The following is a 27569-nucleotide window of genomic DNA, read 5'->3' as shown; positions in this document are numbered from 1 at the left end:
CTATGAGCCTTCTGTTCAGCTGATGTTTCTATCACAGGCCCTTTTGTCTTGGCTATTTTAATGTATCTGCTTATATTTGCGACATATTTCTTTGTGTTATCCAATAGCACTAACAAACATCTTTAAAGTTGTTATTAAGGGATGGGTCATTGTCAGTCCTTACTGTTTAAGTATGCAGAAGGGAGCACCATTTTCATCAACATCTAAAATTAGAACTTGGGAGGATGCACTAGGCATGGTTCATCTCTACAAAATCTAGAATATCAGTCGGTGACTCATAGGAGTTTCAAGATATTTTAGTCTCACAATAATCAATGTCTTGCTAGTACTCACCCTCCAGTTGTTATCCCTTTCTTGAGGAGGTTTAGTACAGTTAATCTCTGGGTAAATTTGAGGATACCCATCAAGTCTTCCAGGTTCCTTAGAAAGTTCACACTTCTGACATTGGTGAACTTTTTAAATTTTTTTTATTTTTCTGGGGTACAGCAAATAACTTTTCTAAATTTGTTCCTTTCTTTCATCCATACTTGGAATCCAAATGTTCTCCTTTATTATAAAGTTTGCTTTTAAAGTGCATAAATGGCTATAATGCTATATTTCATTACTCTTATTCTGAAGCTCCCTTATTCCAAAGTTCCCTTAAAGGTATGTGCTTGGGGCCTTTCATAGTTAAGTAGTAGGCAATCAGTCTATAGACCATTAAAAGTATTGCCAGTAAACCATATTCCTCCCACCCTTGAGGAGGGCAGCATAAGACACACCAGGGAGAAAATGAGGTAACCCTTTGGCAAAGTATTTACTCTCTGAAATCAGTATCTCCACATTGCTTTTTCCAGATTTCTCATACCAAACTTCATTGGTACAATATTCATTCTATTTTTAGAAATGAGTGTCTTCCTTAATCATATTCTCAGTCTGTCTTAATGCTCTAGGCATTGTATATTCTTCAATCATGTTCACAGATACAGCAACCTCTCTAGCTTGTATTTTGCTCATTTCTTTTGTAGCTGTGGGATATTTTGAAAAATAATCAGTGACTGTGTTTTTCCCCTATCTGTACTGTGCTTAAATAGATATGCCTGTAGTTTAAAAGGTTGTCTCTTTTTTAATTATTTCTTATGAGATGCTTTTATTTGTAGTTACTGAATGCAACTTCTGATGGTTTATAGTCTGTTATTAAGGTGAAGTATTTCCCCAAAATAACCATATGAACATGATTACATCAAGACAATAGCTAGTGCTTCCTTTCCCTTTTGACTACATCTATATTAACTTTATAATAGCAATCTGCTACCATAAGGTATGCCTCTCTGTATACCATCTTGTAACCAGAATAATAGTGCATCCTGTCCATTAGAAGTCACATCTACTTTTGTCAACATATTTACATTAAAATAAGACAGACATGTCTTAGTGTATCCTCTTTTTTTAAGTTTTCGGACAATTCTTGTACTCTTTCCCAGATAAACAGAACATTCTACTTCATTAATACTGAGTGTACTGCAACTGTACTAAAGTCCATTATAAACCTAGAACTGCAACTGACCATACCCAGAAAACTTCACACTTCTTTCAGTTGTTGCAGATTTCAAGCCATGTATATAGGCTCATAGGTGTTTACTAGGCTAATGACCACAAAGACCTTTTTAAGCCTAGCCATGCATCCAAAATCTCTGACAAGTTCTGATACCCTTGATAAGCTTAAGCAAGGACCTGGGAGATGAACCATTTACAGGTTACCTGTTTGCATTAGAGACATAGCTGCAAAACGAGGGATGAATTTCAGGTTTCCCATCCAATTGTCCAAGTTGCATTTGAATTGGGTTAGGGAGGAACTCTGCTTCACATGGATAGGGAGCCTGTTCCATAAACGGGGTAGTCTCTGGGATACGTACCTATCTCTCCAGTAGGTCCTATTTATATCACAGGCAAGGTTTAAGTCTTTAGAACAGGTAATTCTGGTACTATTTGTTTTGTGGATATGCAGGAGGTCCATCAGAGTGGGGTCTGACAATGCCCTGTATGCCAGACATAGATCTCCCCTCAAATGCCTGTAGGGGACAAAATACAGGGATAGGGCCTTGAGGCAGTCTGCATAGGACATATTACTTATGCCCTGTAGTCTTTTAGTAAGGAACCTCTGTGGACGTTCCAGTTGTTGGATATGCCTGGTTAGGTACATACCAAAGGGGGCCTTGTACTCAGTGATAGGTCTGATGAATGCCAAATACAGTGAAACAATGACTTCCTTGGACTTAGATGCTATACCTTTTTTATAAGTTGCACATTGTATTGTTTTACTCTTTTCTTGTGACATGCCATTCTTAGAAAATATCATACTATAAAATTCATAATTATGCTTGTCAGATATGGTTTACATTAGAAAGTTAAGACCATTCATTTTAGTCTGTGTGGTGCCTTTCTTAGGGTTTTATTGTCTTCTGTTTCATCTTTCCTTTAAACTATGACATCATCACTAAATATCTTTGTATTAATAATACCTGTGTGATTTGAAGTATCATATGTTGAAATATTTAAAAAACAAGAATTGGTATTTTGTGTAATTCATTTTCTGGATTTATTAGTTGTGCTAGTAAAGAAATGGTGTTTTGTTGCTAAAAATATGTTGCATGCAAAAAGCTTTGCAGCAAACTTGTACAAGAGCTATGTAGTTTATTGAGGTATACTGATATTTTTTATCAGGATATGCTTACAACTTTTAAAGTTTGTCATACTATAAATATGTGTATAAAACTATTTTTCTCTTAGCAGACCTTGAGATCCCCAAATCCCCAAGGTTCTAAAGCCATTTGGTGTACTCTCCGTCATGCCTTTGGAAGCCCCATACTTCTTAGCAGCACGTTTCGATGTCTTGCAGATCTACTTGGATTTGCAGGACCATTATGCATCTCTGGAATTGTGCATCATCTTAGTAATGAAAATAAGACATTCCAACCCCAGGTAAGACATAAACAATTCTGGCAAATGGCATACATATAAATCTTCACTGTGTATTTATTTGTCCTGGATAAATGAGTTAAATACCTTAAATGAACACGGGTGCATATGTATATTTTTTATGTTAAGTAGGCATTTTATAATAAAAATCAGCACGTCTTTCTTTTAACCTAACATCCTTTAAAAAGAGTATCTCTACAATGAAATATTAGAGCAGTTAATTATAGTTTATTTATGTATTTATTTGTAATTATGTGTTTTGTTTGTTAATGAACTGGATGGGCTGGTAAAAGACCATTTTCAGCCATTACATGGGCCACAAGGCTGGACAACAACCACAAATACAAACATACTATAGAATAGTTTTAACTATATCCAAAGGAACACTGACAAATGTGAAGTGTGAAAATGCTACAGACAAATGCTGATTAAAAGTATAGAATTAAATGCAAAAATATGATAACAATGACAACCAGAGAGTTAAACAGAAAAACATGAATTGGCAGTATTATCAGCAGCAGCAGTATTAAACTTATCTTGTATCTTATTATAATTTAGAAAATGGTGTCAGTTATTTAAGAAATATATTATGCTTGGCTGTGGGTAAAGCATGGCATACCTAAGACTGTTGTGCTTTGGTCATGATGGAAAAGCCTGAGTGATCCAACACAGCCATTCCTTGGCCAAACATGTATTACCCTTACAAAAACATGATATAGTGTATTTATGCAATGACATTATTTTAAAAGTAAGTTTTTTGTATTTCTAAGGTAATGTCACTGTATTATAGAACTTCACTACTGCTGTATCACTTTTGTTTAAATTTGCCAGGGACACTTTGGCAATGCACTGCACATGCACACATGAGTAGATTATATTCGCAAAGCAAATCCGTTTAAGTGTAGATGTTGTTCATAGACAGAGGCAAAATGACAGATGTATTGTATATGCATCATTCATCCAGTTGTGCTCATAAGGATCCAGATTTTTGCTCAATTGTTAGTACTAGGGTAACTGCTCTTGTGAGCCATTGTAAGCCTAGCCAATTATCCCTTGTGAGACTCAAACCCTGCACTTTGTGTTTGTAAGGCAAACAGCTTAACCATTAGGCCATCCTCCCAACCGTAGGTTTATAGATTAGTACTAGGCTAACTGCCCTTGTGAACTATTTGAAGTCTAGCTATTTCCCCCATGTGAGAATCAAATCCTGCACCGTGTCTTTATAAGGTAAGCAACTTCACCATTATGCCACCCCCCACCCCCCCACCCCCCTTGTGTGTGTCTTTGTTTAGTCTGTTCCTTATATAATTTCTATTTTTGGGAGGAAGCTGAAGTCACTTCACATACATCTGAGTTTTAGATTTCATAGCCTTCAAAAAATGCAAACCAACACAAAAGCTTAAAACCTCTCACTGATTTTGGTCTTGCTCAAATTCTACCAGTAATGCCACATTGTTCTCATACAGCAGCTTTGTTGATCTGTCCTCTCTAACCTGTTTGCTAATGTAGTCCATCTCTAGTATGAACAGCAGTAGGATCAGAGCAGAACCCTGGTGCACACCCACTCTCGCTGGGAGCCCCTCTGTGAGACTGGTCACTGTTTATACTTGAGTCACTGAGTCCTTGAACATAGCTTGCACTAATTCTACCAGTGTTTCTGAGACTTCAAACCACCACATAACTGCCTAAATCAGCTTTCTTGGCACCTTTTCATATGCTTTCTCCAAGTCTAGGAATACCTAGTTGGACTCTTTCCTCATTTCTAGCTTCTTTGCAAATATCTGTCGCACTGCAAACATTGAATCAGTTGAGCTACATCCTGATCGAATCTGAACTGCTAATATCTCATCTTACTTTCTACTGCATATTTATCAGTCACTTTCTCCAATACTGTCATGTAATGTGACAGGGTCTGTATTAGAACACCGAACTTTCAAAATTTCGAGTGTTCTAATATCGAACCCTATTAATCGAAAATTTAAAACATCGAACATACAGAAAAGCAAATTTTTTCCTAGGGAAAAAAATTTGCTGCTCCAAAACACATACATACAACACAAGCACACCAAACGAACAGCAATCCACATGCATACACCTAAACTCTTACACCTAACCCTACACTAAACTATACATACACCACTAACTATCCACTTACCTTAACTCAAACCCTAACCCTAAGGTCCGTCACTATCGCACAGTCACCTCACCCGCACCCTAATCCTAACTCACCAACCCCGCCCTAACCCTCACGTCCACACAATCGCACACTTACTTGACCCACGCCCTAACCCTCACATCCACACAATCACACACTTACTTGAACCCGACCCGTAACTTTCCACCACAGTGCTGAAAATACTGAAGCAACAGAAACAGACAACCAAATTCTTTCCTTAGGAAAAAATTTGGTTTTCTGTTTCTTCGATATTTTCAACGTTCGCTGAAAACAGGCTGATATTAGAACACTCGAAATTTTGAAAGTTTGGTGTTCTAATATAGACCCATGTGACAGAAGTTTGATAGCACTGTACTGTGAATGTCCCCTTTGTTCTTGAGCACTGACACTGGTATGCTTATTCTGCAAGTCATCTGGGATACACCCTTCTCTCCATATAGCTTTGAGTACCTTCAGTAGCCATTTTTCCCCTACCTCACCCAACATCTTTATCATATCTGCTGTGACCTCATCTGACCCTGCTGCTTTTCCTGACTTCATTTCCTTAGTGATTTTCTTACTTCTTCTTTGGTGGGCTCCTCCTCTTCTCTCATCATAGGCTGTCTGGGGTAGTACAGCTTCTGTGGGGTTTTCTTGTTCAGAAGCTGCTGGAGGTACTCCCTCCATCTGCATTTGATATCCTGTGGGCTGATGAGCAAGTTGTTGCTGACATCCCTTATGAAGGGTACCTGACTATTTTTTTATCCTTTTGTCTTTGCCTTGCAACTTGATATTTCTTTGTGAAATCTACTGAATCACTTTCCAGAAGCTGGTAGAGTGCCTCTGATGCCTTGTTCTTTGCTGTTGCAACTCATTTCTTAGCCTATTTATTAGCCAAGCAGTATTCCTTCCCAGTCTGATCTGTCTTATCTGAAGTAGTTTACTTTATTTGATCTTCAACCTGTGGGCCTTCGGATCTGCATCAGATCTGACATGGCTGCATTTTCCAGCTATGGCTCCGAGCTCCATGCTGCTACCCCTACCCATAATGCACCCGTCTCTCTTCTCCCCTCAGATCTCATTTGCCGCTTGAGAGTGAGCAAGCATGGTCCAAGCTCCAGCGTGTTATTTCAGTGTTTGTAAGCGTATAATTCTCTTTTATTTTTAGCTTCTTCTTGACCTTTTCCTTTCTCTTGAACTTTTTTGTACCTCCCAGGGTTCTTCATTTAGTTAGTTAAAAAAAAAAAAAAAAAGAAGTAGGCTTTCCTTTCTTGTTCTCCTTTCTTTCTCTTGTGAGCATGTTTGTGTGTGTGTGTGTGTGTGTGTGTGTGTGTGTGTGTGTGTGTGTGTGTGTGTGTGTGTGTCTCTGGGCTGGCTGTATGGATGGCGGATGCCCTGGAGCTCGGTTTCAGAAAGTGCACAGGGTGTGGCCATAAGCTTTCCCCGGCGGATGGCCACACTCTGTGTGTGGTCTTCTTGGGGGATGAACACCTCCAGTGCCATGTCCTGTTTGCGCTGGGTTTAACCCCAGGGCACTTAAAGACAGGTGGGACAAATTGATCCTTAAGGGCCTGTTACCCTCTTCTTCTGGGACTGTGGTCCCCTCTTCCCCTGTGGGGAAAGCAGCAGCTGCTGCTCTGTCTTCTTCCCCGGCCTCTAGGACTCCCACTCCCACCAAGAGGTCCGGGGAAGGGGATCAGGTTAAGAAGGACCGGCCTCTCAAGCAATCCCCTGACTGCTTGTCGTAGGCCAGCCTGTCGCCGAAAGTGAAGCCTGTATCCAGGCCTGTGACTCCTAGGCTCAGGTCCCCTAGGTTTTCACCTGAACCCGAGGAACAACAAAGCCAGTCTCTGGTCAGGTCTCCCCCCCCACTGGCACTCCCGTCTGATTTCGGTGGTGTCCTCCTGCTCCACTTGGAACCTCTCGGTAGTGGAGATGGACAAGATGATCTGGAGGTTTATCCGCACTCAGATACAGATGGGGGTCTTGCCAGGGCCTTCTTCCCCCAGGGGGGGGGTCCCTTCCAACCCTTGTTCTGTCCTATTACTCCTTCTCCAATCCGACCAGCGGTTTTGGAGTCATCGGATCCGAAGACGATCGGAGTTGAGGGGGTCAGTGCCAATGGTACCCTGTACCTCGACGCTGGCTGGTGCCTTGGGTTTGTTGGATGCAATGGGATCGTTTCCAAGCTCTCTGAGCCACAGCCTTGATGTTGGATCCGAAGGGGTGTTGTCTGCTCCGAGTCTGTCAGAGAGGAGCATCCCTCTAGCCATCTCGGCTCCAGCAGGCTTGGCTCTGACTCCCCTGTTGGGGCAAGGGGGAGTGGCTTCTGCCTTTTCTGACCAGGAGGCACGTTTCTCTGCTTTTGACTTGGTAGAGAGGGCTCTTTTGGGGGTCAAGACCTCAGACTATCTCATCCTCTGAATCCATCAAGACCCCCCTGGCTCTGAGTGTGGTTCCGGCCATCCTTCCCTCTCAGGGACAGCCCATGTCTGTAATGCCCCATCTAGTTCCACCTTCGAAACAGCCCATTTGTGAGGCCTCCCCAGACAGTCCCCCTGAGGAGGCCCCCTGCAAGCATACTTGTAAAGGAGGCACTTGGACTCTCCACCAGAGTTCCTCATGGAGGACATGCATTTGGATGAAGGGGAAGGCTTCCCAAGGTCATGCCCCCCTGAGGATGTCTCCTCTGGGGCATCATGGAGCTCCTCCACCAGAGGGGGGTGGTTCACCCCAAAGCCAACCTCGGATGAGTCCATGTTTCTGGAGGCATTTGGCACAGGCCCATCTACCTTTTGGGTGTCCCCTCTTGCCGACCTGCTTGTGGAACTAATAACATCTAGGGCTTGGAAGGAGACTGACACTGTAGAGCCAATCCCTAAGCAGCTGGATAAGGTTTTGAGTCCCCCCTCAGACAAGCTTCATTGGCACAAGGGTCTCCTGTAGATGCTATGATGGTGGTAGTGGCCACCAAGAAGGAGCTCACTTAGGAGAGCTCCATGGTTCACCCTCCTGACCGAGAGTCGAGAGCGGTGGATCTCTTTGGGAAGTGAGTTTATGCTTCAGCGACCTTCTCTGTGAGGACACTGAACTATATGGCACACGTCATCTGACTCCAGAGAGATATTGTTAAGGAAATCATGGAGTCAACCCCAGGGTCCATGTCGGCAGAGGACAGGAAGACGTTCGATGCACGAATGGACACCCTAAAAGCAGTAAGCCAACACATCCATACATTTGCTCTCCCATGCCACAGGGGGAGCCACTCAGGCTGTAAGGGCAGGCGTTGCCATCAGGCGTCATGCCTGGCTCCCCTTATGTCGATTTATGGAGCCCTTCAAGGTGTCTTTTAACAACACCCCTTACAAAGGTTCTTCCCTGTTTGGGAAGATGGTCAGAGAGACTTTGGTTCAGAGTGAGAAGGATAGGAAGACACTGTCTGCCGTCAGGATCCCCTTCTCTCAGTCTCAAAGGTCCTTTTCCAGGAACCAGCGAGGCCCAAAGAAGACGTGGTTCCGCAAATCTCAGGTGTTTTTCCAGGATGCTCAGGACTCACCTTCCCCCAGAGGCAGATGGTGATTTGACAGATGCCACCCTAGAGGCAGAGGGGGTCCTAAACATTTTGGGTCCCAAGAACCCTTCTCGGATAAGCCCGGGCAGCAGCCCTGAGGGGTTGCCTGACTGTTCTTCTCTAGAGGCAGTCAGGGGTTGGTTGTCACTACACCCTTTAGCATGGGAGTCCATAACAACAGATGAATGGGTGTTGCTCATCATATCCAGAGGATATTCTGTTCTGTTCCAGGAACCTCTCCCATTCAACAAAGCCCTTCCGGATGTCCCACCCGCACAGTGGGAGGAAGTAGCAATACAAATAGATTCACTGCTAAGGAAAGAATCATCCAAACAGTCCCCCTAGACCAGTCCAGATCCAGAGTTTATTCCAAGTTCTTTTTAGTGCTGAAAAAGATGGGGGACCTCAGACCAATCTTAGATCTGTCCAAACTGAACCTGTCTGTAACCAAGACAAAATTCCAGATGGTCATGATTCAATCTATCCTGCCCTATCTGCAGGCCAGAGAATGGGCGAGCTCAGTTGATCTCTAGGATGCATACTATCACATCAAGATGGACAGGTGCGTCCGGATGTTCCTTCAGTTCCAACTGGGAGCCAATCATTACCAATTTTGAGCCCTTCCCTTTGGTCTCATCACAGCCCCCTGTGTGTTCACCAAGGTAATGGTGGTAGTAGCGGCTCACCTGAGGCTTCAGGGTATTCAGGTCTTTCCGTACCTGAATGATTGGCTTTTTACTGCCCCTTCAGAGCATCTATTTTTGTCAGGCCAGGGACTACTTCCTTTGGCTAGCCAACAAGTTGGGCATCACAATCAACATGAACAAATCTGCTCTACTCCCGGTTCAGGTTTTGGATTTCATCGGGGCATGGCTGGACACATTACAAATGAGGGTGTTCTTTACATTTGACAGGATACACAATCTGAGGTTACACGTCTTACACATTCTTCAGACCCATTTACCGACAACCAAGGCAGTGTTAAGAGCACTGGGGTCTATGGCGGCCATGATCAGTATTCTTCCAATGGCACACCTTCATATGAGAGTGTTGCAGTGGACAATTGCAGTTCAGTGGTCTGTGTTAGATCTCCCCTTGTCCTTTCGGTGAGAATCTCGAGAGCATGCAGGGACTCCCTTTGGTGGTGGATTCAGTCTCCAGATCCCCTCAAGGGACGTCCGTTTCAACCTGCATTTCCCAAGACCACGGTCGCCTCCCTATTAGGGTAGGGGGGCATTGCTCAGGAAGGACAGTCCAAGGCATATGGTCCCCTTCCGAGACCTTTCTGCACATCAGTGTTCTAGAGATGAGAATGGTTCTCCTTGCGTTGCAGGCCCTTCATGCTCATCTTCCTCTAGGAATGATTGCTATTCAGACGGACAATATGTCAGTGGTCTAGTATATCAACAAACAAGAGGGAACCAGATATTATACCCTGTGCCGAGAAGCCATGAAAATGTGGGAATGGGCGATATCCACTGGTCGTTTTCTGGTGGCAATGCACATTCCGGGACATTCCAACATTCTAGTGGACAGGCTCAGCAGATCTATGCTTATGTCTTATGAGTGGTCTCTGAACCCTTCAGTAGTGGAACACAACTTTCTAGAGTGGTGTTGTCCTTGCTGTGATCTCTTCGCATCTCCTTCCAACATGAAATGCAGCGAGTTTTTCGCTCTGAACCCCCCACATTGGGGGAAATCCCCAGAGATGCTCTAATTCATGCTTGGCCTCCTGGTCTTTTATATGCATATCCTCCTCTTTCCCTGATGTCGAGTTTCTGCAGAAAGCCTAAACGCTGGGTAGCACTGTGATCCTCATCTCCCCATTCTGGCCTTGACAGGTTTGGTTTCCCTTACTCAAGTCTCATCTAATTGTTCCACCATGGACTTTGGATCTGGTTCTGGATTTTCTCTTGCATCCCTCTGGGATCCCGCACCCAGACCTGGACAGTCTGAAGCTCACTGCTTGGCTGCTCCGGTTCTCATGATTATTAAAACTCCCAGATTGTCATCCCCTGTTAAGTCTATTCTGGTAGAGGCTCAGAAGTCTTCTACCAGAAAAGTGTGTTGTAGTAAATGGAAACGTTTCTCAATATGGGCCTCTCAGTGGGCCCTGGACCCCTTTACCACTCCTCTTTCAGCAGTCTTAGATTTTCTGGCTAGCATTGTTCAACAGGGAACCAGTTCCCCTATGGTTAAAGTCCAACTGGCAGCCATTTCTAATTTCCACGTGGGGGTAAATATATCTGTATCGGCTTCCTCTAAACTTTGCAAGACCTTTCTTAAAGGTGTTTTTCTTATTAGACCCCCAGTAAAGCATCCTATCCCACCGTGGGACCTTACCTTACTGTTGCAGGCATTGTTTTCTCCCCACTTTGAGTCTGTGGCTTCAGTGGATTTGCAGTTTCTGACTTGGAAAACTGCCTTTTTGGTCATTATCACTTCCACCAGAAGGGTGTTGGAGCTTCAGGCTCTTTCAATCAAAATGCCCTGTATGATCTTTCATAAAGATAGGGTGTTTCTACATACCAAACCATCTTTACTCCCTAAGGTAGCTTCGGAAGCCAATATTAATCAGACCATTAACTTGACAGTCTTTTTTCCTAACTATCAGAACAAAGGGGAATATAGATTACATTTATTGGATGTGCATAGACAATTGAGGTTTTACCTACACAGGACTAAACCCTTCCGCAGATCTGATCAACTTTTTGTGTCTTATGCCAAGCCTTTATTCAGTAAACCAGTTTCGAAAGTGACAGTTGCTTGCTGGATCTCACAATGCATTGGCCGAGCCTATTTGGAGAGAGGTCTGTCTGTGCCAAGGAAAGTGAAAGCTCATTTGACCCGATCTATGGCTACGTCAGCGGCCTTTTGGTCCAGGGTCTCTTTGGATGATATTTGTTCAGCTGCCACTTAGGCCTCATCTCATACGTTGATTTTGCATTATAAATTAGACATTGTCTCTTGGAGTAGAGTACCCTTTGGCTCTGCACTGCTCTGGAACATCCTTCCATTAGGGCCACCCAAGAATTTGGTAGCTGAGGACTCTGTCCCACAGGTTGAAGATCAAATAAAGTAAACTACTTCAGATAAAGAAGTTATGTACTCACCATAATGTTCCATCTGAGTAGATATACTTCACTTGTCTTCAACCATCCCTCCTCCTTCCCCCTAACCTTATCATTCAGATGATAATATTTTTTTCTTATCTTATCAGATGGTTATTGTTGGGATCCTTAGTTCTGTCCAGGCTAAGGGAGTTTCCTTTTGGTTATCCTGGTGATAAGGTGTCATTGGGTCGGGTGTCTGATACATGTTAGGCAGCAAACTCAATCTGAGGGGAGAAAGGTGACGGGGGCGTTATGCTTAGGGGAGGAGCATGGAGCTTGGAGCCATAGCTGGAAAGTATGGCCATGTCAGATCCGAATCGGATCTGAAGACCCACAGATTGAAGACAAATGAACTATAACTACCCAGATGGAATGTTATGGTGAGTACATAACTTCTTTTTCTATCTCCCACTTTTTCCCACTTTTTCCTGCAATCCTTCTTCCTTTTGATGATTTCTTGGACTTCTGCATTCCACCACCAGCTTCCTTATTTCCATAAGTGTATTGGCCGCATATCTGTTCTGTAGTCCTCACACATGCTGTTTTGAGGCACTGCCATTCTTCTTCAACTTCACCTATTTCCTTTTCTTCTTCAGGTGCTAGAGCCCTGAGTAATTATTTGAACTGTTGTGCTTTCTCTCTAGTCAACTTTCAGGTCTTTAGCCTGATCTCTGTTGATGTTAGAGCCTTCTTTGACCATCACTTGCAACTTATTGTGGTAACCAATGGTTTATGCTGAGGGATGACTGTTTCACTGCGGATGACTTTGCAATCATGGATTCTACAGCAGTGCCCTTTTCTTACCATGCGGAAGTTTACCCAAGTTGGATATTGGTCAGTCATGTATGTGATCTTGTGACTGTCTCTCTTTCTGAACCATGTGTTGGCTACTATTTAGCCATTTGCCAGACATGAGTCTAGAATGGCCTCTCCTCCTTTATTTATTTATTTAGTCATTTATGTATTTATCTTTTTTGTTGACCGGGAAAGTCCAACTAGGACAGAGCCTATTTTCAGCGGTGGCTTGGGGAGAAACACTCCAGATGGAGCCTAATACTAAGGGTTAGGAGGACAGGTTAGATATGCTGCAGGAATTGTGGTGAGGGAGAAGCTTTAGAAGACAGTGAGAAATGTCATCATAGTTCAGATCAGACTAGGAAGGTATACTGCTTGGCTAACAAATAGGCTAAGAAATGAGTATTCCTTTTGCCTCACCCATGTGGACCCAGTCAGACCACATATTCTGTTCTGTCTATCCTGATATGTGCATTCAGGTCACCTATTTCAACACCATTTTCTGTTGCCCTGCTTTATCTAGTAGGCCCTGCAACTGCTGTCTGAATGCATTCTTTTCCTCACTATCACAACCCTAATGTGGGGCATACGCTGAGCTTGAGTACTACTGTATCTTTAGGCTGAAGTCTGATAGCCCTGAGTCTGTCCCTAATTATGATGACATTTCTCACTGTCTTCTGAAGCCTCTCCCTCACCACAATTCCTGCACCATTTCTAACCTGTCCTCTTAATCCTTAGCATTAGGCTCTGGAACCCAAGCCAAATGGCTTTTCTGCATTGCCCTTCCATCTTGTCTCTTGGATACAGAGAATGTCCAGACTCCTCTACTTCTCATCGTGTCATCCACTTCAGAGCTGTGTCCTGTCAGTGAACCTACCCGGAGTGTAGCAATTCTTAGTTAATGTTCAGCTGATTGATTGGTTTGATGTCCAGCATTTGCTCAACAAAGTAATGCCAGGTAACCCAGTCTGGGCAACTAGACACTGGCCGGCCAGTAGCTTATTGACCCAGAGCTGCTGGATGGACTTTATGCAGGCACACACTGACCAATAGGAGCACATGCACCCCTCCTTCCACTAGTATGCTTCCCTGGCATAGGTCAGAGTAGGCCAGGTCTTCAACCCACTTATCTCTGGCTGATAACCATGTCCATTTTGCAACATTAGCAATCACTGATTCTTGTCTAGAGCCATATTTGTACACCATTGAGTTGCTAGCCCTGCCATGGCATGCAACCTCTGATCCTTGTTCTTCTGTCTTGAGGATAATGTGCACCACAGTAGATGCCCAAAGAGTTTGGTCTATTAACTCCTTCCCCTAAAGCTCACCATTTAGAGTCTGTGCTGCTGCCCACAGCTCCATGGATGAGTTTGAGATATAAATACTCAGCATGTTTTTTGGAGGTGGAAGGAACCCCACAGAGCCTCAAGGAAAATAAGCAACCTCCAAACAAGCATTGGTCGGAGGTCAGGATCAAACCTTTTACCTTGTGCATGTGATGCAACAACCTTTACCATAATGCCAACCTAAGGAGTGTAAATAATGTTTACACATTTTCCTATGTTTATGTAACAGTGCAAGACTCTTCTATTTATAGCAGAGCATGGACCTATCCATTCTAAAATGTTAACCAGTCCCAGTCCATGAAACAATGTTGCAACATTCTAGAATTTTATAGCACCTGTGATAATGTGAGGTATTTCCAGCTATGCCAACAGTGGGTCCTGCTGAACAGAAAAGAAATACACCTGTATGTTAGACTGTATTGTAACTATTGAAATTAATATATTGTAGCAGGGAGTACTGGAAAAGAAGAGGTTAATCTCAGTCCAGCTAACTAATCTCAGTCCAGCTAACTCTGAAAAAATAGCTGAAATTAAATTACCTGGTTTAGGTCATAAAGATTATATCTTAGAGCTCTGATTGCAGCTAGAGACAAAATGTCTGTGAAAACTAGGACTAGGAATCCTACTGCATTGTCCTTAGGTGTGAAGTAATTGCTACCCTGGAAGGGTGGAAGATTTTGAAATGGTTTTATAGCTTCCAGATCCTATAACACATCTTAGCAAAGCTCTGTGTATGAAAACGCATATGTGCTAGATTCTGGTTCACTTTCTAGTAAAGGGAGGAGTGTGAGAACCAGAGTCAGATGACCAGATGAATGTGATGTCATTCTGTAATCCAGCACTGAAATGATGTTTTAATATTAGATGAGATAGAAGTCTCAGGACAGTCAGTTTTTGAAACCTGACAAAGAAGGATCACTTACCTATATCGTCTTGCCTTGCACTACTAAGTGAACTAGGGAGTAGTAATTATTTAGATCAGTCAGGAAAATATAGTGAGATTTGTTAAGTACTGTTTTTCTGTATCTGTGTGAATCTACCCATCTGTTATTTTTAATATTTCCTGTGATTAAAATTCTGGTGTTTATTATAAATAGATATTTAGTATTTTCATGTTAATTTATTATTTATTATTAAATATATTTAAACTTTTCATTATGGCTGGTCTTTTAGAGAATATTTTAACATTTGAGAGTACTTATATTTATTTGGTGACACTGTGGGTGTTCTTGAAAACCTTGCTGCATTGGTGAAACACTACCAACTGTATCAGTATTAGTTTTACTCAATATAATTGGGTACCCTTGTAAGAGCATTAGAGTAGCTGTTCTTGTGGCAGTGTCTACCTTAAAGTCTGGGTAGAGGTGCCATAGCTGGTGAATCTGTGCCAGACTTTCCTGTGTGTGTGTGTGTGTGTGTGTGTGTGTGTGTGTGTGTGTGTGTGTGTGTGTGTGTGTGTGTGTGTGTGTGTGTGGGGGGAGTGTACGTGTGTGTGAAAATCAAATTTCAGAGTGTGTGCGTCAGCTACTTGTAGCAGGGACACAGAGCACTGGTTTAACAGAGACCACAGTGGTTGACTTGGCTTGAAATACTCGTCTGAGGGCTCAACTGTACAGCTATGGTTAGTGTGGCATCTTATCTGGGGCCTGGTGAGAAAGAGGGAAACCCAATTCCAGAATGGAAGTGTGTTCCCTGTGTGCTCTTAAGGGAAATTGTGCTTGATTCAGAGAGCTGCATCTGGAAATATTGTGCATATCTATTTTTGTTCCAAGTGAACGGCCCTCAACGGTGTCCGTGGTGAGGATTGAGACTCCTTGATCAATGGCCCAGAGGAGAGACATTACACTGCCATGATTAGATTTTATTATATTCATATAGTTTACGTGCAATGTAAACAGCAAGACATAGAAGGTTTACAGTTTTGTGTAGAGATCAAGGAGTGTATTCAGAAAATTGTAGCACCAGTGCAACAATTTCTAAAATTGAACAGCTGTCTGGACACATTTTGAGTTGTGAAAGTACATATAATTAGTCACTTTTAAATACATTTTTTCTGTCTGCACTGAACCTTTATTGTCTGTTGGCATTTATACAATGTAATAAGTTTTTACCTTTGTTGATAAAGGAGGAAAGAAAACTGCTAGGTTAATTCTCTGATTTAGATTAGTCTCTATAGCTACCATGCTGTCTTTATGCATAATGAAGTAAGGCGGATTCCCTTTTCTGATGATAGCTACCAAGCTGAAGGTTTTCTTGAACAAGTATTTGAGGTCTGCCAAAGCAGACAGTTTGAATGAGGTCTGGTGAGCTTCGTGAAAGTGAAGCAAAGGCCCCATATTGGTAAAGCAACTGTAAAATCTCTATGGTAGTGAAGTTCATCTCTTGTGCAAGGGAGAAAGTGTGCTATGAAGCATTCCTTGGCCAGGAATATTATTGTATCCTATGTATCTGAACATCAGAGGAAGTGAGGTAAAGGCATAGATTAGACAAGTAAGTCAGTGTTCCACCAGAGTATCCCAGACATAACAGTTGTTGGGAAAAATTAATTATAAGTAGTGGGGACATTTTGCTTTAGAAATAAAAGAGGTCATAACTTGATGTCTCCCACATGTAGAAGAACTTCTACATTGTATTATAAATGAAGCAGTATTGTTATGGAAGAAACAGACATTTTCTCATCCTTCATACTACTGAGATGTTTTCCCTTGGAGCATGTGTACTGTTATAAGAAAGTCATTAATTTATGGTGTCCACTGTCATAGTCATATGGCATGTATGTGCCCCAACGTACCTTGCTACTTGTTGGTTTACTATATCACAACTATGTTGTCCACTGGAATTGCAGTTGTCCAACATGGTAGGTTGTCAATGAATGTCATGAGACTATGACAATGGGTTCTTATTTCCAGCAAATTTATTTGATGGTGAGGTTCTGGAGAAGATTGGCTGCCCTGAAAGGTCCGCCCATTGTAGTAGCTCTGACGCTAGAGTAGTTGCATCTGTAATTACTGTGGATGTAGCTGAGGGAGGCTGGGAGTCGGGTTGTCAACTGAAAGCTTCTCTGTATTTAAACTCTAGACAGACATAAATGAACCACTCACAGCTGATGTGCAACCTGAACACCTTGAAGATTTTCCTTAGCTGCAAACGTGTCTGAGTGTGTTGACACCATTGCAGCTAGACAGTCCACCTTAGCACATTCATCTGTAGTCTGGCCAGTGGTACCAAAATGGTAGCTGCTGTCATATATGGTAGTGCTAAGGTTATGAGAAGAGAGTGTGTGGGGAATGTGCTTATAGACATTATTTACCAAACTTTGGACTAGTGCATTTGAATTCTGCACTTCAGTAGAAAAGCTGTACAAAGAATGGTGTCCAGAGTGCAACCAGTAATGTGGGTGGAGTTTGGACTCTTCCCAGTTTCACTTTGATCTTTAGAGAGCTGATCAGTCTGAGCAGTGAAAGTTCCTGTTGTGCAACAGTGTGACCAACATTGCATAGTAAGGAAACAGTCATTTTGGTGCTAGAAATTTTTCAGTCCTTGCAGTGACAGGTAAGGTGCAGCAAATTCAATGCATTTGGTGAGAACTCAGGATGAGACCAAATGGCAGACTACTGAACTTTAAATAACTGGTCCTTACCATGAAGTGTGGCTACTTTCTGGATTTCTTGGAAATGTTGATAAGTAGTAATGCTGTTTAGAGGTACAAACAGCACATCTTGACTTCATGTGTTTGACAAGCCAGAATACTTTTCACTCTGACAATAAGATGGGTTTCTTTAGGAATGTGAAGATTTAGAGTACTGAGCTCAAGGACTCGTTTGAGACACTTTCTTCTCTGTCATGCCAAAAAATGAATATGGAATACTATCTTTGCTCATTGTGGTCAGGTGTTCCCTCTTGGGTGGCATTTGTTTTGTAAAAGGATTAGAATCTCCTTCCTTGCCACTTGCTTCTAATGTGGTGGAATGTCTAGAAAGGTCATTGATGGCAAGGGTATGGACTTTTATTAATGCACTTCATGATTTTTAACAACTGTGACAGGTAAAATAGGAGTTATTTCTGAACTGGTCCCAGAGGGCAGCAATGTTGCTGTCCATGCTGGGGCTGATTATGGCCTCCCAGTGTATGATGGCTGCCCATTCTTCTGTTGGTGAACATGATATAATTGACCTGAATGGGGATGACTCTTTTCTCATCCTCCAGTTTATTTTAGGCCATTCTTGAACCACATATGTTGCTGAAGTCTTTGTGCTGTAGTATAGAAAGACCATGGAGGATGAAAGTTTTCTCTCTGTGAAGATCTTACCATGTTTTTTCACATTTTAATAGCCTTTTTTTGTGAAACAAACAAGTGCAATCCAAAAAAGACATCTTAGTAGCCTATACAAAGTCTCTTAATATGAGACAGGTGTGCTAGTATAGGGTTATTCCAGACAATGCCACTTACCTTCAGCCATGTTGTATATGATATCAGTAGTAAGGCTGGTCATGATAGATGAGTTGTCTCTCAGAATTTAAGTTTATATCTTTAAGTAGCCAATATGCTATGTCTGTCATCACATGGACCATTTCTTCAGATAAATTCTTTTAGCGATATGAGACAGTGTCAGTGCTTGCAGGGTCAGGGCAGCAGACATAAATACACACTTGTTAAATCAGTTTGTTGACCTTGATTCTTTGTCAAGGGAATGGACAGTAAGGGCTTTGGGATGCTGAAGCCTTATGCAGGGCTGCTATAGTTTATTTTGTAAGGCTTGTGATCCCTGCATGAAGCTTGTAGTCTCACAAAGGGCAGAAAATAGACACTGGCCGTATATGTGTCTGGGCTGTTGTGTGAAGGTTGATCCAGATGACTATAGTTACATATTTTAAAATGCCTACTAGAGCTAGCATCAACTTAAAGGACAATATGGCAAATCATAGGCCTGCTCTTTTCTCTGTGAAGATGGGATAGGATCCATAGCCTGCCCGTTTTTTCATGTATCATATGCAGACATTAAGCAAACTTTGAACTGTATGTAGTCAGCACAGGAGAATGTACCCCTTACTTTCATCTAGATAAGCTGTGGTGGAGTCAGCAGGAAGTTCTAAATACTTGATGTTATGTTGTCCATATCTCACCTTCGTTTTTGCTGTTTGGGTTCTGAGTCGATCCTCGGTTCTGTCTCGGCCGTATACTGTAGCTCGAGAGCGTTTACTGGCTCGAGGCTAGCCCCTATCCCAGCATGCCTAGCAGTAGTTACTCAGATCTCGTTTGCCGCTTGCAGCATCGAGATTGCGGATACTGGCTCAGGCTAAGTGTTTTTTCTCCTCTTATATTTTTGAGTAAAATTTTTCAAGTTTAGCTAAGCTAATTTGTTAATGGTAGTCATCCTTAGCACTTCTATCTATCCCTATCCTGTCTGTGATTTGTTTTTGTTTAGATTAATCGTTTTTTCTCTTTGGCCTTTCCCCTCTTTCAAACCCATTTAAATTAGAGGGTTTTTCTTCCCCTTCTTACCTTTAGCTTGTAAGGAGTTGCCGTTTAAGTTAGATGCTCTCCTTAGGTGGGAGTTTGCCGTTTAACTTAGAGGCTCTCCCTCTTCTCCTTTTTCCCTGTCTGTTTAAAAAAAAAAAAAAAAAATATATATATATATATATATATATATATATATATATATAGGATATTGTTTGTCTGTTATTGCCAATAGTTTTTTCTCTTTGACTAGCTATACAGAGTGCTTCATAGTCTTCTTACTAGCAGTGTATAGCCTTAGAGATAGTGCTGTTTCCTATTATGTCCAAGGATACTGCCAAGGATTTGAAACCTTCTGGTTTCAAAAAATGCGACTCATATTGCCAACAGATGTCCCTTACAGATGGGCACATGAGTTGTGTAAATTGTTTAGGACCTGTTCACCTGCAGAACTCATGCTCTATCTGCCATGCCTTTAGTTCATGAGTCCTGCAGGAGAGAAGAAACAAGTTAATCTTGAGAGGTTTGCTGAAGAGCCCCTTTGATACTGCCATGGAGGGGACTCAGCCAGCTAAAAAATCAGATAAAGTCAAGCCTTCATCCTATTTGGCTCTGAGTTCGGACCCATCTAAGGACAAGGATAAACCACAAGCTAAGTTGGACCCGACTTTCATTTCCGACAAGACATCTGCACCAACGGCTCCATCTGTGCTTTCAGAGCCAGTAAGGTCTCATAAGCATTTCAGGTCTCCTGCCTTGGAACCAGTGTGGTCCGCACCACAGTCTCCATTATTGCAGTCTGTGGCGGACAGTCACTGGTCTTCAACACACTCCTCTCAGTCATCCAGGAGCCTTTTGGATGATGATGTGGAGAAGGTGGTAAAGAGACTTCTTAGGACACCAGTACTAGCAAAAATACTTTCGGGCACATCCCAGACGGAAATGGTGCCAACAGCCCAAACAACACCTGTCTTGATTCCTCTTCCAACTCCTCTGAGTTCGGAGCCAGAGTGTATGGAAGTCATAGTGGTGGAACCGTCAACTCCAGTAACCTCCTGTGGTGTTTTGCTTCTGATTACGGCTCTGATCACCTCAATACCTCATTCTATCGAGGGATCTGGGGGCCGATGCTCCCTCATTGGCTCCAGGGGGGGAGCAGCATCGGACCCTTGTCCGACTCTATTTTCCCTCTCAGAGCTTCGACACAGGTCAGCTCGGCTCCTACATTGACCTCAAAGCCATCTCCCTTTGCTCGGTGGAAGTCTCCTGCTTCTTCGGAGCCAGAGATTCTTTCAGGTCGGGACTGCAAAGCTTTCGAGGTGATGAGGAGTGTGCTGTCTGCTGAGACAGCTCCACTCTCGGCTCCATTGGCTCCTTTGCACTCGGTGCCGGTGTCCGTCTCTGAACCTCCCCTCCACCACAAGTGTAGGGAACCCATGCTCCAGAATGCCCCATTGAGCGATCCCACCTCATCCAAAACCTCCCCTGAGCATCCCTCAGAGGAGGTCCCTCGGAAGAGGACTTGCAAGAGGAAGCATGTGGACTCCCCTGAGTCGTTGACATCAGACACAGACTTTGATGACTCAGAAGGGTCCCCATGGTCCCCTTCTGAAGATGCCTCTTTTTCAGACATCTTAGAAATCCTTAGACAGAGGGGTGACTGGAAGTCCCTTTTCCCCTTCTGAAGATGAGTCTGTGTACCTGGATGCATTTGGTTCCCTACCTTCCACCTCTTGGGTATCTCTTCCTTTCGACCCACTATTGCACGTAGTGAGTCGGAATGCTTGGAGCTCTCCAGACACTATGGAACCAGTTCCGCAGAGGCCCAATAAAGTCATTACAGCCCCTGAAGACAGGCTCTTCTTATCAAAAGGTGTTCCCATTGATGCTGTGGTGGTGGCAGCAGCCACCAAGAAGGAAATAGTGGGAACTTCTTCATCTGTCCATCCGCCGAATAAAGAGTCACATACGATGGGCAGATACAGGAAGCATATGTTTTCTTCAGTGACCTTTACACTAAGGTCACTGAACTATTTGTCCCACTTTACAAGGCTTTAAATGGATCCACTCAAGGAGTTAGGAGATACCTTACAGGATCCTACAGCTGCGGGAGCCTCGGACAAGGCGGCTTCTCAGCCCGTGACCTTGACTTCAGTGGTTAACTCCTCCATGCAGCTCATTTCTTACGCAGCCGATGGGGCAAGCAGGGTGGCAGGCACAGGGGTAGCCTTACGCAGACACTCCTGGATGCGCCTTTGTCATTTTGTGGAGACTTCAAGTCTTCCTTTACCAATGCCACCTTTGACTGCTCTTCCCAGTTTAGGCCTCAGGTAAAAGAGACTCTTTCCAGGTGTGAACAGGATGATAAAACTCTCTGCTGTGGGAGTGCATTTTTCTGCTCCATCTAGGCCCTATCCTAAAGGCCAGAAGAGCAGAAAAATGTGGTTCTGGAAATCCCAGGGAGCTTCGCTTGACACATGTGGAGAATTTTCCTCCAGGGGCAGAGGGGGAAATAACAACAGAAGATGCCGACTTTGCAGCAGGGGGGGGTCCGCAGAACCAGGGCGACAGAGACACTTTCTCTGGTAGGCCTTTCCAGTGCTCCTGAAGGGAGGACCAACTGTCTGACTCCGGAGACAGTCAGGGGGAGATTATCCTTGTACCCAAAAGCCTGGAAGACACTCACAGAAGATACATGGGTACTATCCATAATATCCAGAGGTTACAATATCCCCTTCTCACTAATTCCCCTATGAAAAAGACAGTACTCTATCTCAGATGTTCCACTCAGACTTTGGGATCAAGCAAACCTGGAGTTTCAAAGGTTGCTAAAAAAAAAAAAAAAGAGTCATCCAGGAAGTCCCCGTAGACCAAATCGGATCCAGAACTTACACAAGGTTCTTTTTAGTTCCTAAGAAAACAGGGGACTGGAGACCCATTTTGGATCTCAGCATGCTGAACAAGTCAGTCAAGAAAACAAAGTTCTGGATGGTAACGCTGCAGTCCATTCTTCCCTTTCTGGGACAGGACAATTGGATGTGCTCTGTTGATCTCCAGGATGCGTACTACCATATAAAAATGGACTGACGGTCGAGGAGATATCTACGCTTCCGGCTGGGAGCCAGTCACTATCAGTTCAGAGCTCTGCCCTTTGGTCTCACCACAGCTCCCAAGGTGTTCACCAAATGCATGGCAGTAGTTGCGGCTCACCTGAGGCATCAAGGATTCCGGGTGTTTCCATATCTAGATGACTAGCTCCTTACTGCCACCACAGAGCATCAACTAATCAGGGCAAGGGAATACACAATCCGCTCTTGTTCTCAACTTGAGATCACCATAAACTATGAAAAATCTGCCTTGTTAATATATTACCTTTATAGGGGCAGATTTAGACTCAAGGGCCATGATAGCAAAGCTATCTCAAGAAAGAGTATGAATGATCCGTCGCCAAGTTGTCATACTGTTCACACAAAAGAGAATTCAAGCAAGATTTGTCCTCAAGGTATTGGGTTCTATGGTGGCGGCAATCACTCTGGTCCCTATGGCTCAATTCCACATCAGAATTCATCAGTGGCTTCTATTTGCACAGTGGTCATTCCAGGATTTACCCATGTCACATCAGATTCTGATCACGGAATCCTGCAAAAGGGATCTGGAGTGGTAGCTTCACTCCCCTATGGTGACAATAGGCAGTCCATTTCTACCCCCCAACCTTTAGCCACAGTGACCATGGATGCTTCCCAGATAGGGTGGGGGGAGTGACATTATCTGGGACAGACTGTTCAAGGGACTTGGCAGGAACACGAGTACAACTTGCACATCAGTGTCCTGGAGATGAGGGCAGTGCTCCTGGCATTGCATACACTTCAGGACTCTCTACCTACAGGGACTATAGCAATTCAAATGGGCAATATGTTGGTAGTGTGGTACATCAACAAAGAGGGTGGAACCAGGTCTTACCCCTTGTGATGAGACGCTCTACGAGTTTGGCAATGGGTGATGTCTTCCCAGAGCTTTCTGGATGCAATGCACATCCCGGGGAAATCCAGCGTGATGGTGGACAAGCTCAGCCGGGCTATCCTGATGCCCCACAAGTAGTCCCTGAAGCAGGAAGTTGCGGACTTGATTTTTCACAGATGGGGCCAGCCATGCTGTGATCTTTTTGCCACTCCCCGTCAACAACAAATGCAGCAGCTACTTTGCCCTGATCCCACCTCCGGAACAGTCACCCAGGGATGCACTTGTTCACGATTGGCCCCCAGGACTGCTTTATGCCTTTCCACCTTTTCCCCTGATCACCAAGGTTCTTCAGAAAGCACAGTTGTTGGGTTGCAAGTTAATCCTCATTGCCCCTTACTGGCCTCGTCAGATATGGTTCCCATTCCTTTGGCCTCACCTGCAAGGGGAACTTTGGATCCTGGACCCAGTGCCAGATCTTTTGAGACATCAGTCGGGGGCTCTCCATCCTTCCATTCAAACTGAAGCTCACAGCTTGGTTTCTCCACTTCCGGTCTTAGCCAGGCATCCCGATGTTTCCCCAGCAGTTCGGCACATTTTGATTTTCTCCCATAAGCCCACTACTATGAGACTTTATGCTAGTAAATAGAAGAGGTTCTCTTGTTGGGCAGGCAAGAATCAGGTTGATCCCTTTACTGCTCCCATTTCAAAGATTCTTAAATTTCTCGCTGAAACATTTGACCAAGGAGCAGCTGCAGCTACTATCCGAGTTCATTTAGCTGCCATTTCAAATTTCCATATGGGAGAAATGGGTTCCAATATCATGTCCCATAGGTTATGCAAGGCTTTCCTAAGAGGTACAACACTGTTAAGACCTCCGATAAGAGAACCTCTTCCCCTGGAATCTAAATTTAGTTTTAGACGCTCTGATTCTTCCTCCCTTTGAACCTTCTTCTTCTTGTTTGCTCAAATTTCTGACGTGGAAGACCCTTTTCTTGGTTGCAATTATCTCAGCTAGAAGGGTCTCAGAATTATAGGCCTTATCTATTCGTTCCCCTTACTTTATTTTCCATAAAGATTGGGTTTCTCTCAGAACCAACCCCTCTTTCTTACCCTAGGTATGTTCCAAATACAATCTGAATCAATCCATAGAGCTTCCTGTGTTCTTCCCCAGTCATGGCAACAAGGCAGAGTATAAGTTTCATCAGTTGGATGTTCATAGACAGTTATGTTTCTGTTTACACAGGATCAAGGAATTGTTCATATCCTTTGCAGGCAATAAAAGAGGTTGTGTGGTCTCAAAGGTGACTTTATCAAAATGGCTTTCAGACACTATAAAACATGTCTACGAGTTGCGTAAACAAACGCTTCCAGGAAAAATTAATGGACACTCAACAAGGGCCTTGTCTACCTCTATTGCCTTTCAAGCCAGATTGCCTTTGGATTCAATCTGTGCAGCAACTACATGGGCTAATCCTCATACCTTTATCACTCATTGCAAAGTAGATGTGGCCTCCCGGAACAGGGCATCCTTTGGTTCCACGGACCTGAAGAGTTTTTTCCAGTGAGCCACCCAAGAATCAGGTGCTGGGGATGCTGTCCCAAACAGCAAGAACAAAGGTGAGATAGGGACAACATAACATAAAGAAGTTATGTATTCACCATAACGTTCCATGTTTGTTGTCCTTGATTTCACCTTCCTTCTTGTGTCCCTCCCTCCTTCCCCCTTCCTGGAGGATCAAGAGGAATCTCTTGTTTTATTGGCTATACTGGTTGGGTTTCCTTTATACCATTCCTTATGGTTAGTATAAGTCTGCTACCATTACTTTGGTGAAGGGATCACACCTTTATATGCAGGTGTCATCGGATATGTAAAGTAGAGTATATCTTTTATCTATTTATATGGTCTAGTGTTGGGTTATTACAAATGAGATCTGGGTAGCCTTGAGCCAGTAAAAGCTCTCGAGCTGTAGTATACATCTGAATCGGAGCCGAGGATTGGCTCCAAACCCAAACAGCAAGAAGGAAGGCGAGATCAAGGACAACAAACATGGAACGTTATGGTGAGTAGATAACTTCTTTGTTTATTTGGCTCTTTGGGACCTTTTTTTGGGATATCTTTTCTTCAGTATAAAAAAATACTGTTTTGGGGGAATATACCTTCACTAGTGGCTGCAGTATGCTTGCAGGAGTTAGGACTTTGCTGCTATAATTTTGAATATGAGCCTAACTGATCTTACCTCTGTCTGTAATACATGTAGGATAAGTTAGTGTTGAAATAAGTTTTACCAGTTCTGGTTTTATTAGTAGCAGATATTGTGGTTTTAGGATATCCAGAACTGAAAAAAAAAACATAGATAGCTGGTTTCATTGCAGAAGTTGCTACCTTTGATATAATGGGTGCCAAATGCAGTCACATAGTTTATGCAGCACATTTGATGCTGAGTAAGCTACTGGTATTAAATGTGTCTTCTGGCAGGGTGCTTAGGATAAGTATTGTGCCAGAAAAGTCAATAGTGAGATCACTAATGGAGGTACTTTGTATTAGTTACTGGTATGGGATGGCCTGAAAAATGCAGGTGACAGAACTATTGGTGACCACAGGACAAAGGCAAAGGATAATACTTGGCTCTCATTCAAACTCTTTCTGGACCCTTAACCAAATAAGATAAGAAGACAGGGGCAGCAGAATTTATTCTTGCTCTTTAACAATTGTATTAGCTTATCTTGTTGCAGTCACTAGTGGGCAATGCTTCAGAAGCCTGTGATAAGATGGTCCTAGATGGGCTTGAAATGACATGCGCTGTGAGCATGGGCTGAGTGGTTTCCAAGATGGGAGTGGTATAGCTCTTATCATTTGACTGTTTCTATACCTAGTATGTTACCTTTTTGACTCCTTTTCAGGAGCTTCTTTCACCAAAATTGTTGGCATTTCTTTTCCTGGCCAGGTTTGCAGCACAAGTGGAAGAATATGCTTTGGTGATGGAAGACCTGGAGGGCCTGTGTTGTCGTTTTAGAGAATTGCCAGACAGCACCTTCTTTAGTTAGAAAAATGCAGATGTTCACTTCTTCCTTTACAGGTTATGTGGTTAAACCTTTGAGGAAAATGAGCAACTGGATATGCCGTGTCCTGTTCTTAAGCAAATAAGACATGGTAAATGCCTATTGGTGAGTCAAATATCTTCATTTCTGGCATACCTTTTTAAACAGCAGCTTCAGTTTTGTGGATTAGATAGCTTAAAGTCAGGTACAACAAAGAGAGGAAGGAAGACATCAACCACACAATAAAACAAATTCAGCCTAGATTAGCTATAAATGAGAAGAAAGACTAAACTGTCACACTCCAATACACGCACCAAAGCAGCACCTACACAATGTTCTCTATAAAAACAGCATGAGGGTATTCTTGTGTGATAAGATGGTTTATACAGCACTGAAGAAGTAGAAAATAAGGGAGATGGATACAGGCTATGAAGGAGGGAGGAGCAAAGCAGACAGAGATCATTTTATCTCCTAAGTGGTCACAATGCCTGCACTGTAGAGTCCTACTCATTTGAAAAGATTGAGCTCTTTGTATAAGAGTTTGTATTCTGTTAGAAAGAACCCCACACATTACTCAGTGGACAATGCTTAGACCTCTGGATTCATGTTATTTATGTTAGAAACTAGTCAAATTGCATTTCTGTGAAGACAGTAGCAATATGTAAATGATCTAGCATCCCATGCACTTTAACTTTCTGGCTGGAATTATCACTAAAGCCCTTTGACAGAATCCCATCTATAAACACTTCCTGTTAGGATTACTTCTGCAAATGCATTGTCTGTGGAAATATTTGAAGTTGCATCAGCTGGAATAGTCACAGTTGGCTAGAATTCAAAAGACTTGCTCTCGGTTTCAGGGCCAGCCTCACTAATTGCAGGGCCCAGTATGGACCACTGTAGTTGGGCCTCTCAGCTGATACATCATCTTCCAACCCAGTCATCCCTTCATTTGTTGGCTTTCTGTACTTGATTGTTTCATATTTAATATCAGGAACAAAATGATATGTTTATTTGTTAGATTATATTTTTATAATAAGACATGTCAAAACAGAAGTAAACTCCAGGATTACCCTCAGATGCAACATCTCCTGTAGTTCCAATCTCAGGGTCTGTTTAATTAGCTCAGGCACAATTAAGGGATCTGTTTAATGGACCACTGGGGCCATGGCCTGTA

General features: G+C 43.1%; 1 protein-coding gene across 6 annotated transcripts in view; it reads left to right on the top strand.

The window, feature by feature from the left end:
• ABCC8 (ATP binding cassette subfamily C member 8) overlaps positions 1-27569 on the top strand; it is a 2552355-nt gene that overhangs the window by 799578 nt on the left and 1725208 nt on the right. For 4 of the 6 annotated variants that reach the window (XM_044082869.1, XM_044082867.1, XM_044082871.1 and 1 more), the window contains one exon: positions 2770-2961. In XM_044082869.1, coding sequence (XP_043938804.1) covers positions 2770-2961 — 192 coding nt within the window. The remainder of the gene's footprint in view (positions 1-2769; positions 2962-27569) is intronic. The other 2 variants (XM_044082872.1, XM_044082868.1) reach the window with 1 other exon arrangement.

Source organism: Protopterus annectens, chromosome 9.part0, assembly GCF_019279795.1.
Source record: "Protopterus annectens isolate FY-2018-M chromosome 9.part0, PAN1.0, whole genome shotgun sequence".
Classification (NCBI taxonomy): domain Eukaryota; kingdom Metazoa; phylum Chordata; order Ceratodontiformes; family Protopteridae; genus Protopterus; species Protopterus annectens.
The sequence above is the reverse complement of the archived record's forward strand: the minus strand, read 5'-3'. Positions and strand labels throughout refer to the sequence as shown.